At 39.0% G+C, this 12,506-nt stretch overlaps 1 protein-coding gene across 2 annotated transcripts in view; it reads right to left on the reverse strand.

The window, feature by feature from the left end:
- Positions 1 to 12,506, reverse strand: part of ACOT12 (acyl-CoA thioesterase 12) — a 131,717-nt gene that overhangs the window by 59,821 nt on the left and 59,390 nt on the right. For both annotated transcript variants that reach the window (XM_089693228.1, XM_089693227.1), the window contains 3 exons: positions 11,570 to 11,720; positions 6,383 to 6,438; positions 5,516 to 5,579 (listed from right to left, as the gene is read on the reverse strand). In XM_089693228.1, coding sequence (XP_089549354.1) covers positions 5,516 to 5,579; positions 6,383 to 6,438; positions 11,570 to 11,720 — 271 coding nt within the window. The remainder of the gene's footprint in view (positions 1 to 5,515; positions 5,580 to 6,382; positions 6,439 to 11,569; positions 11,721 to 12,506) is intronic.

Raw genomic sequence — 12,506 nt, forward strand, 5'->3', positions numbered from 1 at the left:
GGAATTTACTCCCCTGTGAATTGTGCTGCACTGTATAACTATTTAGGGGTATCCTGACAACTACAACTTCTTTAGTCCCACATTTCATTGGCAAAACATTTACAAAGAAATGAAAGTACTTGGTGTCAAACTATTTATGGCCACTACAAACTGAGGACCTTTTCTGGGATTTACGCACACGTAAAAGGTCAGGTAAGGCAGATTATGCTATTTTCTTTCCTGTAACCAAGCTAAATCCCCCATCAACACAGTAAGCATTGATGGATGAATCCCTCCCATGAAGCAACTGTGTTCTTCTGGCAGAGGAGGAAAGGGGGGGCAGGGAGCTGCCCCTGGCAGGAGAACACAGTGATTATTGCTAGCGGCTGGCAATAATTGCATGTAAAAAAAACATACTAGTTGTACCCAAGTTGATCGATCAATGGACCAATTTGGGTACAATCAGCCTGCCCATAGATGGTTTGAATCTCAGCTAGTCTGAACTGGCCGAGATTCAAACCATCTTTGGCTAGCTTTAAGGGAAGGTGTTAAAAATAACCACAGTTTGACTTTGCCTGGACGGGCCCCTTAGGCGCCTGGACGGGCCCCTTAGGCTTCTGGACATGCCACAGCCATGATGCTTTGCTACACAACCGAAACAAAAATAATGCCCCATGTTCAATTCAAGTGAATGGGGCCGTGCCACAACTCCGAGCTGAACTATAAGTAAACAATGACATGCACAGCTGAAAAACCTATTTTGCCAAAGAATTTATATTTCTATCTATCCAGTCCTAAGATTTACACAGCCATCAAGGCAGCACAGCCAGGCTAGTGACATGGTGTTATTCTATTGCAGTTAGGCTACACCCCTAGCCTGTGATTGGACACTGAAGAAGCAGCAACATGCTGATAAGCTGAGCAGACTGTTCTCTCCTCCTGTCAGTATGTTACTTATAAGTGTATTTGCATACAATAGTTCTGATTGGCTCCTAGTGGTACTTCTCCCTGTCTCAGTTTTATTGCGGTGTTAAGGCTATTACCAGGTCAAATTTTGGTACTTAACACGAATTGCATTTAAAATGTACCTAATCTTTTCTTTTTTCAGTGAAAAATCTTTTATTGATTTATAAACAAGTAGGTACAGAGGCACCAAGGTGAATCATAGTATTATAACTACAAAATGCAGGCAGCTCACAGGATCACACATATAAAACAGTGCTAAGATGTTATAGGAAAGGGATCCATTGGGCAGACACAGGAAAAGTGGGGGTAGATAAATGACAATCTCGGAGTATACTAAACGTGGTATACCATTTTTCATGCAAAAAAATCATTCTAGGTATAGTAACAGGGGGGGAGCACAGTGGCTAAATGGTTAGCACTTCCGCCTGGCAGTACTAGGGTCATTGGTTCGAATCCCAACCATGGCACCACCTGCCTGGAGTTTGCATGTTCTCCCTGTGCCTTCGTGGGTTTCCTCCGGGTACTCTGGTTTCCTCCCACACTCCAAAGACATGCTGGTAGGTTAATTGGATCCTGCCATGCATGTATGAATGTAAGTTAGGGACCTTAGATTGTACACCCCTTGAGGGTTAGGGACTGATGTGAATGTACAATATATATGTAAAGCGCTGCATAAATTGACGGCGCTATATAAGTACCTGAAATAAATAAATAGTAACAGCCTATAATTGGGAATATAAAGAAGACAGTGGCCTAAATAGGTCATCTAGGAGGAGCAGACTTTCAGCTGGGCTTGATGATCATATGATTGACCTTGGAAACTGAACCCCCACAGCATGCCGGAGTTGTAAGAAACAAAAAAACATGGAGTTTGGTAGCTGAAAAGGTACGCTTGAGTACATCAAAGAGTAAGAAAAAACCCAGTTGCATTATATGCTGAACTGTTTAAATCCCATGTCTAGCCCACAGGTAGAGGTCTGTTATGGTGGGTGAGGGAGGTTAGGGTTCCTCCAGAGGGGAGTGTGTGGAGAGTTAATGTCCTTAGCTACGTATCTGGCCCTAGCCTGGCACCAAACTGCTAGAATTGTTTTCGTTAGAGTAGTAATAGCAGGATAGGACTTCTAAATAGTAAATTTCTGAGTTCTGCAAAGGAGCCCGACAAAGCATGAGAGTGAAAGGTGAAGAGCCAGCAACTTGTTCTTATTCTTCCGATAAAAGTACTTTATTAATAAAGGGTACAGTGTGCAAATTACAGCAGCTTACGCGTTTCGGTAAAAAACCTTAATCATAGCCAAGCAACGCAGCTTCTACAATCACTGCTGCAGGATCACTGGGCTGGGAGAACCACCAGCACACTGTAAAATGAAAAGTACACCCAGTAGTACGTCAGAAAAATCAGCAGGGATAAACTGCCCCTATCCAGGTATAGGACAGGACAGATTTGGCTAGGTGTCCTCCCAGCCCAAATAAGAGGAGACTGTCTTATCTGCCTTAACAAAGAAGGGGGGGGGGGGGGGAGAGAGAGAGAGAGAGATCCAGGCTGAACATTTCCAGTAAAATAGCTGCTGAAAGGGAAATCATCTTTGAAATGAGAAGGGTTGTGTTGCATCTCCATGCCAGATATTTTTTTTTTTTTTTTTTTTTTTTTTAAAGGGAAGTTTATTAAACTCTTCCAAATCAATACAATTGCAACCAGCAGACAAGTGAAACATGCCAAACATGGCTATACACCGGGACAAAGCTAATGTAAAAGGGAACCAAGGAATGATCACGAGGTGAATAAAACAGAACAAGACCAATAGCAGTACAAAGGAGTACAGAGGGGATTGTGCACAAGAAACCTCTTTGCCAGTAATAGTACAGCACCCTGGGTATGGAAACAAAGCATTATTCTGGAGCAACCGTGTCTTTGGAATCTAACCAGGGAAGCCAAACTTTAGTGACTAATTAAATATAGGTGGCGCCAGAACAATATTAATGATAATTACAATCAATTTCTATATCCATAATTTTTTTATTTTATATATATATATATATATATATATATATATATATATATATATATATATATATATATATATATATTTGTTTTTTTGAGTGGAGCCCTTCTTTACTGGCGGGGCATGGCCCTTTAATTGGACTAATGCGGATTGCTATGGATTAATATATGCTATCATATGTTTTATCATTGATATGTCTATATATATTTAATGTTATCCTTGCCTCCGTGATGTGTTTCTTGAATGCTATATCTTTATAATATGTCGAGCGCAGCGATCTGTCATTAGCGTGTCATGTTTTGTTACATGACCCTTGATCACTGATAGCTGTCACGACTCGAATGCAGTGCATATACAATGAGGGTAGGATGTCTCACACTCATCTGCTCCGTGAGGGCGTCGAATGATGAAACGCGTAGGGCGGGGCTTGAGTGGTGTGACGTCAGCGCGTTCTCAGTGATCGCTACAGCGCATGTGCGATGAAGCTGGGTCTGTTTACTTGCATCTGGTTATGAGTGTGCTGGTGTCGTCTGGGACATCGTTTCTTGTAAGTGTGTTTAGTTTTAATAAAGCAACGATTTTATGAGGTACTGCACCATGAGCCTTCTGTTCTTTGTATATTCTGAGTGGCCATTCCAATACCCTATGAAAAGGATGGTATATGAATGAAGTGGATCTACAGAGTCACAGAGTCTCCTGCAGAGTATTGCGCCAGGGGTAGTGGAGATCGTTTTTTCCAAGTCAAAGCTTTGTCCCAACTGTCTACAGATCATTGCTCCCAGAGCAGAAAATAGTTTATGCTGGTTTATAATATGATCAGCATATTGCTCTGGTGAGTTTATTCAGTTTATTCAGTGGTAGATACACTGGGTGGATTTCGTTTGAATTTATTTCATCATTATCACTCATATATATATATATATATATATATATATATATATATATATATATATATATATATATATATATATATTTTTTTTTTTTTTTTAGACTTTACATGATTGATATGACTTTGTTATATGATTAATATGATTTCGATTTATTTGTTCACGGATATTTATTTTATTATAATTTTTTTACTATTGCAGTCTGAAAAAATTAATTTATAAGCTAAACTTTTCTTAGGATATCCTTTCACTTCATAGGTTAATACATAGGGATGACTTGATTAACTAAGGTAAGCCATGCCAAGATATTTAAACTTAGAGACTGGCTTAAGCGGGGCAAGAGGAAAAAGGATGGATTTGTCCCAATTAATTTTGATAAGTAAATACCAAAAGGTATCAATGTCTAAAGCATAAGGATGAGGAAGAGTCTCCAAGGTTTAGTAAGGGATCATCAGCATACATTGGATCATACAGGTGAGAGGTTCCAAATAGTCCTGGGGAGAGGGGACATCCCGGTCTAGTAAATCTGTAAGCTAAAAGGGGGTGACAAAGTGTTATTGGTGCAAACTTGAGCTGCTGTAGCCTTGCACAAGTATTTCAACCAAGATACAAAGTCTGGGCCAAAGCCAAACTTATATAGGACCTCCCACAGAAATTCTCATTCAACCACATCAAAGGCTTTTTATGTATCTAGGGGCACTACCACAACAGAACCCCCAGTTGAACCAGCCACAGAGGTTTTTGTAAAAAGGCTCCGGATGTTGACGGTGCTTTTTCCAGGCATAAAACCAATCATCATGCACCAAATCAGAGATAATACTCCTCAGTCTGTTTTCCAGGACCTTGCATCAGAATTCAGTGCTTCCCGAGTTTCAGGATGACCACTATTATGGTCCCCTGACATAGATAGAGGAAGTACACCCAGTCTCCAAGGCTGCAGTCAAGGTTTGATGAAGATGGGGGAACAGGGATCCAGCATACATCTCAGAGAATTACACTGGTAGGCCATAGGGGCATGGGATCTTACCAGATTGGAGATCTACAATAGCCTGCTGAACCTCTTCCAGAGACATCAGACTATCCAGCCTAACTCTTTGATCATCTGAGAGAAATTTGGAGATCAACAGTATCTAGATATTGAAGTAGATCAGACGTATCCTGTCTGGCTCTAGAAGTATACAAGACACGGTAGTAAGCAGCAAACCACTGGTTAATAAGAGTAGGATCTAGGAGCACAGTACCATCTAAATCCTGTGCACTGACCTTAATAATCCTATAAATGAATACAGAGCTGCATGTATTGGTTGTTTTTATACACTGTATCTTCCTGGAGTCCAGCTTTTAGGATCTGCTAGTCCAACAGCAGAGTCCCTTCTTTTTTTTGGCCACACAGCAAGTATGTTCTAATGGAAAGCCACAATATAATCCCAATCACTAGCTTTGGGAGAAAAGGACAGATACTGAGAGTTGGGTATAAGTAGTACTGTGGATATGAAGTTTAAATGATAGAGTTCAGAGGAATCAAATATTACCCCTAAGCAACAAATGTGTATAATCAATTTAGCTCTATCCATTTTTTCAAAAACATGGACTTTTAGAATTTAGAATCCATAAAAATGGCATTTATCCGAAAGCTATTAATATGCCAACTGAATAACCATATATCTTAGGACATACAAATACCTGGTTGCCTTTATCCCAAGGATGAGAGACTGGCTTTTCTGGTTTGCTTGACAGAATATACTTTCTAGAAAACCAGGACAAAAAAAAAAAAAAAAAAAAAGAAACCAGACAGCTCTTATAATCCAATGTATAAACCTAGCTACTAAAATAAACATTTTTTTAAAGAAAATATTAAAAACATATACAGTATATCTACTGTTAGTGTGTAAATGCATAGTGTGTTTTTATTTGTACAGTGTGTTAGAATAACAAAATAATCCCATGGGATTTGGACCCCCCACCTAACCCCCATTTCTCTTTTAAACAATTTTTTTTGTTTTTGTTTTTTAATATATAGTGTATAGGATGGGTAGAATTTTTGGCTGGTCTGATGGCTTTTTTTCTTATTTTTTTTTAGCATGTCTTTTTTTGTATGCCTGCCCAGCATCAGCCACGTACCCTTTCAGCTTCTCCCAGACACACCAAGCAGAAAGAGGGACAGCTGATCACTGGTTTGGTAAATGACTGGATTGACATTTTGACAGAGAACATTGATATTCAATACACTTAATACAGAGCTACCACTAAAGTCTTGTAGCAGGTTTATCTAAACTGCAATCTTTTTGACCTGCCCTGTTTCTCACAGTTTACCATTATTGTGGGTAATAGCTCCCTCTTTGTGGGTGGACAGTTGTTTTTTTCTTTTTTTTAATAAGTGACAATTCATACTAATCAAACCATTTGCCGTTATAATTTGCCTGTAAGAGACAATACTGTGCTTTATTGTGAAAAGGATAATCAAAGAAACTTATCATTGCCAAATCGGAAGAATCCACCAAATTACATAAGCCAGGTTTTTGAAGGAAATTAAAAATATATGTCTCGTACCTGGCCACACGAATTTTCCTGCGTGCGATGGCTCCACAAAACCGTCTGATGCTGTCCTACAAAGATCAGAAGAATGTTTAGAGAAACAAACTCTCCATATTCCTAACACATGGAAAACGGTTTCAATTTCCATAATTTAACATTATGAAAATTGCTCATGTGTGATAACGAACTCTAATTTTATAACAATGTATGATCCCATCCGTACAGGATGTACAAGCAAGCAGACACACTGACAAGTCTGAAGAAGACCTGCATGGCATCAGCGATCTACTGATTGCTGGCGCAATCCTATAATATTACGAGGGGTGTTCAAGTCAAACTGGGACTTTTGAGTTTATCTAATAAAAGAACAAAATTTCAAGGAGTGGAAACTACATTTATTTTTCGATATACTCCTCTGCTACATTTATACACTTATCCCAGTGTTTAACTGATGCCTAGAAAGCTTCCGCATACAAAGAGCAGGTTCCAAAAATGTCAGCAGGAGACCCCAGAAGTGAAAGTTCAGGGGTGCTTTGTAAAATGCCATTTCACAGAGCAGGTACTGTAAGTATAACACGTTTATTATTTTAGAAAAGAAAATTAGACTTTCTAACCACTTAAATATTGTAACAATGCCATCACCTTTATTAAAACCAGCAAAACAAATGTTTACCCTTTTCCACATAAACTAAGATTTTGCCAATACACAAGATTTTGGTACTGTCCAAGTTTCAAATAATTGTTTTTCCATCTGCTTCTCCTGCCCATCCAATAGGTGATTGGTTAGTTCATTCTTCTCAGGTGCATTGAATGCTGGGATTTGTAGAGTGCATGCAGGATAGTTCTTCCTGTGTACTTGCCTCTCTACAAGAGCTGTTGAGCAGTTACCATTTGGGCTGGTTTTAGCAATAGTTGAGTTAACCATGGCAAATCTCAGTTTATATTCAAATGTATATTATTTTAATAAATTAATGATTATGCTAGGCTCCATACAATATTGATTTTAAAAACAAACAATGATGCAGTTGCCCTTTAAAATGTTGTAAAAAAAACCCCAAAACAAAACAAAAAAACTAACTGCGCTATAGTGGTTTAACAGCTCAGGTTTACTCCAGGATAGGCAAAAAAATCACTCATTAGTACACCCCCTACATATAACACTAAACCGTTAATAAAATGTTTTAAATCATTTAGGTGAAAAGTCTAACTGAATTTTTATTACATCATCTCCATAATTCAAAAGATAAAAGCATCTGCTCTGCCAAGGAGGAGGTGTAACAGCAGGGAATACATCATATCCTCGCCTCTCAGGAGACTACACTTCCCATCAACCACAGGGAATTGTAGTGAATGTGGGTGGGTACACTAGGCCTGTACATGTTGAATGTGTCTGAGAGTTCCGGTCTTCCCACCACCGCAAGTGGGGCTTCTTTAGATCACTGCTTCCTGGGGTAAGAACTACAGAAGGGATGTTCCAAGACCAGTGGCTGGGGGAATAGAAGGCATAGCAGCTGCTGGTCTTACAAAAAGGAAGCCAAAAGAGAATTAACAGTTTGATTTGAAAATGAATAGGCTATTTCAGAGCAACTAATGCATGAACCAGAAGATAAATTTTCAGGGAAGGTAGGAAATCAGCAACAAGGACATGTAAAGAAATTGTTGCCCGGAGTTCTACTTTAAGCTGCTTGTAATTTATACTTTATATTCAATGGTAGAGTTAATAATCTCAAGTGGACCTTAATAGGCAACACTAATTTTACATATGCAATAATAGGAGGTACTTATTTCAAGTTACCCTCTGCTAAGATTCATTCCAAGATCACCGCTCTTTGCTATTAATTTCCCACTTTTTTTCGGTTCAATAGTACAACATTCACTATACTTCCAGTCTACTGTTGACTATGAGATCTGTGGCTTATGCTAGTGTTGTTTATCTGCCACCCCCCTCCCTTATCTATTACCAGAAGGCCTTGTATTATGTTAACTATTCACAAAATACAAGGGGTTCTGCGAATAGACAAGGGGAGATTGGGTGGACAAAAACACTAGCAAGGGCTATAGTGACCATAAGTATAGCAAAATCTGTACTATCCAGCGTGAATATAACAGTGAAATTTACAGAACAGTGACCCAGATATGGGATAAACATCAGCAGAGGTACATTATCTTTTTACACAACAGAAATAAGAAAAAACATTCTTCAAAAATTGAAGAAAAATTTAAGAAAAATTCAGTGCGGGGAACAATCGGTCAATTATCTGATCATAAGTATAGTGCAGTGGTCTCCAAACTGTGGCCTGGGGGGCCAACTGTGGCCCTTTGCTTGCCTTTATCAGACCCTTGGGGTACTATTCCTCTCAATGATACGATATGCTATTCCACCAACTGACATCACCAACAGGGCACAATTTCTTACACTGTTCCTCCCAATAATATCTAATGTTAGGTTTACTCCCACTGATGCCAGGAAAATTTCCCCTCCTGATGGCCACAGTCCTGCCCCCCTAAAGTCTGAAGAACAATAAACTGGCCCTTTGTTTAGAAAGTTTGAAGACCCCTGGTATAGTGTTTGTCAGCTGATTCTGACTGTTCGGACAAAAAAAACATTAAAAAACAAACAAAGGTGCAAGCTAGAAAATTTTTAATGTATGTGAACGTGTTAGATTTTCACTAATTGCAGCACAGTGGCTAAATGGTTAGCACTTCCGCCTAGCAGTACTAGGGTTATTGGTTCGAATCCCAGCCACGGCACCACCTGCCTGGAGTTTGCATGTTCTCCATGCGCCTGCGTGGGTTTTGTCCGGGTACTCCGGTTTCCTCCCACACTCCAAAGACATGCTGGTAGGTTAATTGGATCCTGTCTAAATTGCTGTAATATGTGTATGTATGAATGTAAGTTAGGGACCTTAGATTGTACACCCCTTGAGGGTTAGGGACTGATGTGAATGTACAATATATATGTGTAAAGCGCTGCATAAATTGACAGCGCTATATAAGTACTTGAAATAAATAATAATTGTACAAAGATTTTTTGAATTTTTTGAGTTTTGAATTTTTGTACAAGTTAATGCCATAGTCAGTTGCATTATATTGAAAACTGTTCGTCCGATTTTCTCATAGTGTGCACCCTACTTTATTTTTGTTGTAGCAAATTCATTGACAATGTTACAGTGCAATCGTGCCCTATTAAAAATCCACTAAATAGAAACCTTAAATACTGTGTGTTTGGCCAATATACTTAGATATGTTCAATTCCGGGGGACAAAAAAAAAGAAAAGAAAAGAAAATGTTAACATTTGAAGGTCTACCTACAAAAACCAGATAACTGGCCTCTACAGATATCACTGGGCTTCAGTAAAGTCTAGATAAAGAAGAACTTATCTCTGATAACAGTACCAGCCTGTACTTCTATCGGCTTAACATATCAAACAAGTCATCTTTATTTTCCTGTTGGCAAACGGTTTGTTTCATCTTTGTACCTAATTTAATCAGTATTACAATATTTCTTATGAAATCACAACAGCTTCCATCTAGACCAGAGGTCAGTACCAAATGGACACTGGGGACCCTTCAAATGAATACTACCGACAGCTTTCTGTGGCTTATTGCAAGTGTCCTTGAGTCGTGCAAGATGACTAATGAAATGGACTTCATTGAGAAACTGCGCCAAATCAGAAACTTTTAATTTTGCTCATTGTGCTGCGTAGGTGAAATTTGTTAAAAAAAAATATTTATTATTTTGGGCAGTTTGGTTTGTTTAATTTCTTTTTGTATGTAATTGTCATGTTTACATTTTTTTTTTTAACACGGTCTTTCTGTAAAAAAAGAAAAAAGAAAACAAACAGATAGATATGCGATAAGGCTAATGAGGTTCCTGGACCCTTGGAAGCCATTCAAAACCCATTGTACTCTTAATTGGCAAAAACTACCCAAATTTCACTTTCTATTAACACACATTTGTAGCCAAAATTTGGGGGAAATGTAATTTCTAAATTTAATTGCATTCCTACTTATGACAGCATAAAAGCTAGTTTATGTGCAAGAGGTGATCATTAAGCATGTAGAAACTCAGAAACAAAGCCAAACACATTTTTTTTACTTTTTGTGTAGATCTAGGTTTGTCCCAAGCATCTTTGAATCCACTTACTGTTGACTGACTCACTACCTCAGCTGGAGGTCTATTCCAAGCATCAACTACTCTTTTGGTAAAAAAATAGCTTTTAAGATTAGTTTTGAAGTTTCCTCCTGCTGGTTTGAGCTCATATCCCAGTGTTCTTGATCTTGGATTCAAATTTAAAATACTGCTCTCCTGAATCTTATTCGCCCCCTTGATATAATTAAAGGTTCCAATCATGTCTCCTCTTTCCTTTCTTTCCTCTAGACCTGAGGTCTCCAAACTGCGGCCCTTTGCTTGCTTTTTATGCTCTTGGGGCACTATTCCTCCCACTGACACCAATGATGGGGCACTATTCCTTCCACTGGCACCAATGTTTACTGCCACTGATACCAAGACATTTTCTACTCCCACTGGTCTCAGCCAGTGTTTGAAGGACACTAAACTGGCCCTTTGTTTAGAAGGTTTGGAGACCCCTGCTCTAGACTGTACATATTCGGTTCTTAACGTCTCTCCAGATAAAACTGTACAAAAAAACATTAGTCTCTGACTAGTCTCTAACTGAAATGGCTCCTGTGGGCTTTCATATGCACTGGTTCCCAATATTCTGAAAAATAAATTGTGTGTTGTCCTTACAGCCAGTCAGGCTCTACCATTCATTGGTGCCATTGCAACCAGATTTTAACATTTACTGGTGCCCCTGCAAAAAAAACGAAGGTGTAAGAGATAGTCTTGTTGCAATGGGATTTTTTTTCACATGCATATTTTATTATGTGGACCAGGAAGCACTTCATGCATTTTAGTAGCAGAGTATATAAAGGAAAGTTCAGGTAAAAAAGAACACAGTTTATCTATTATGCACAACTGTCCAACAGCATGCTTCTATCACATCGTGTTCCATTTTAATGAACAGCAAAAGGAAACATGACCAGGCTTCAGATTTAAATATGTACATTTATAAGCATGTCCATGTGACCACCCAATACCAGCAAACCAGGCATATTTTAAAGGGTTCACTAATCTCAGTGCACCATGTAGCATGAATCTGAGCTCAGTGAAAATATTCCGAAATATATATGGGATCTCACCTTGTTTGAGGCTTTAACTCTGGGGAACGTTACATACTGGTTGTTGGCATCCAGCGCTTGATAAATGAGGAAAGCACTATTAATATGGCGTGGTTTGCCCTCTGTCCACTCCTCACAGTTATAAGCTTCCACTCGGACACCAACCTCAACACTGAAGTAAAGCACATATATAATCAAGATCAGTGATTACATTTTAGAATTCCCATATCAACAACTCCAAAGCCAAAGCTAAGACTTCAACCAATTGGATCAGCTGAGTACAAACAACTCTGTCCTATAATCTTCTGTGAGAGGAAACAAGCAGTGGTGTCCTTCAGGCACAGAATAATACATCCTACACTTTAAATCAGAATTTTTTCTATACAGTTGCAAGAAAATGTATGTGAACCCCTTGGGATTACGTGGAGTTTTGCATGAATTGGGCATAAAATGTGCTCTGAACGTCATCTAAGTCACAACAATAGAAGAACACAATATGCTGAACATAATACTACACAAACATTAGATGTTGCCATGGTTTAATTGCACATAACATGTAAACATTCACAGTGCAGGGAGGAAAAAGTATGTGAGGCCCTAGCTTAATGACTTCTCCCAGAGCTAATAAGAGCCAGGAGTGAGCCAACCTTGACTCCAATCAGTGTGATGATATTGGATGTGTTGCTGACAGCTGTCCTGCCCTTAAAAAACACACTGTCAGGGCTCCCAGGTGTGACCAGAGGTGTGTGGCTGACGCAGGGAAACGCAGACCTCAGATATGTTATAAACAATATAATTTATTAACACTAACAATACAAACATAAACGCAGTGCAATACTAAAACATAATACAGTGCAACCAAACCAAACCAAGCCAACCACCCACAGATAACAGTACATACAAGCAAGCGTCGTCAGGCAGGCCGGGTCAATATCAATAGGGCAGGTAGGTACAGGGG

This window comes from Staurois parvus, unplaced genomic scaffold, assembly GCF_062004578.1.
Source record: "Staurois parvus isolate SC_StPar_1 unplaced genomic scaffold, SC_StPar_1.0 ptg000618l, whole genome shotgun sequence".
Taxonomy (NCBI): Eukaryota; Metazoa; Chordata; class Amphibia; order Anura; family Ranidae; genus Staurois; species Staurois parvus.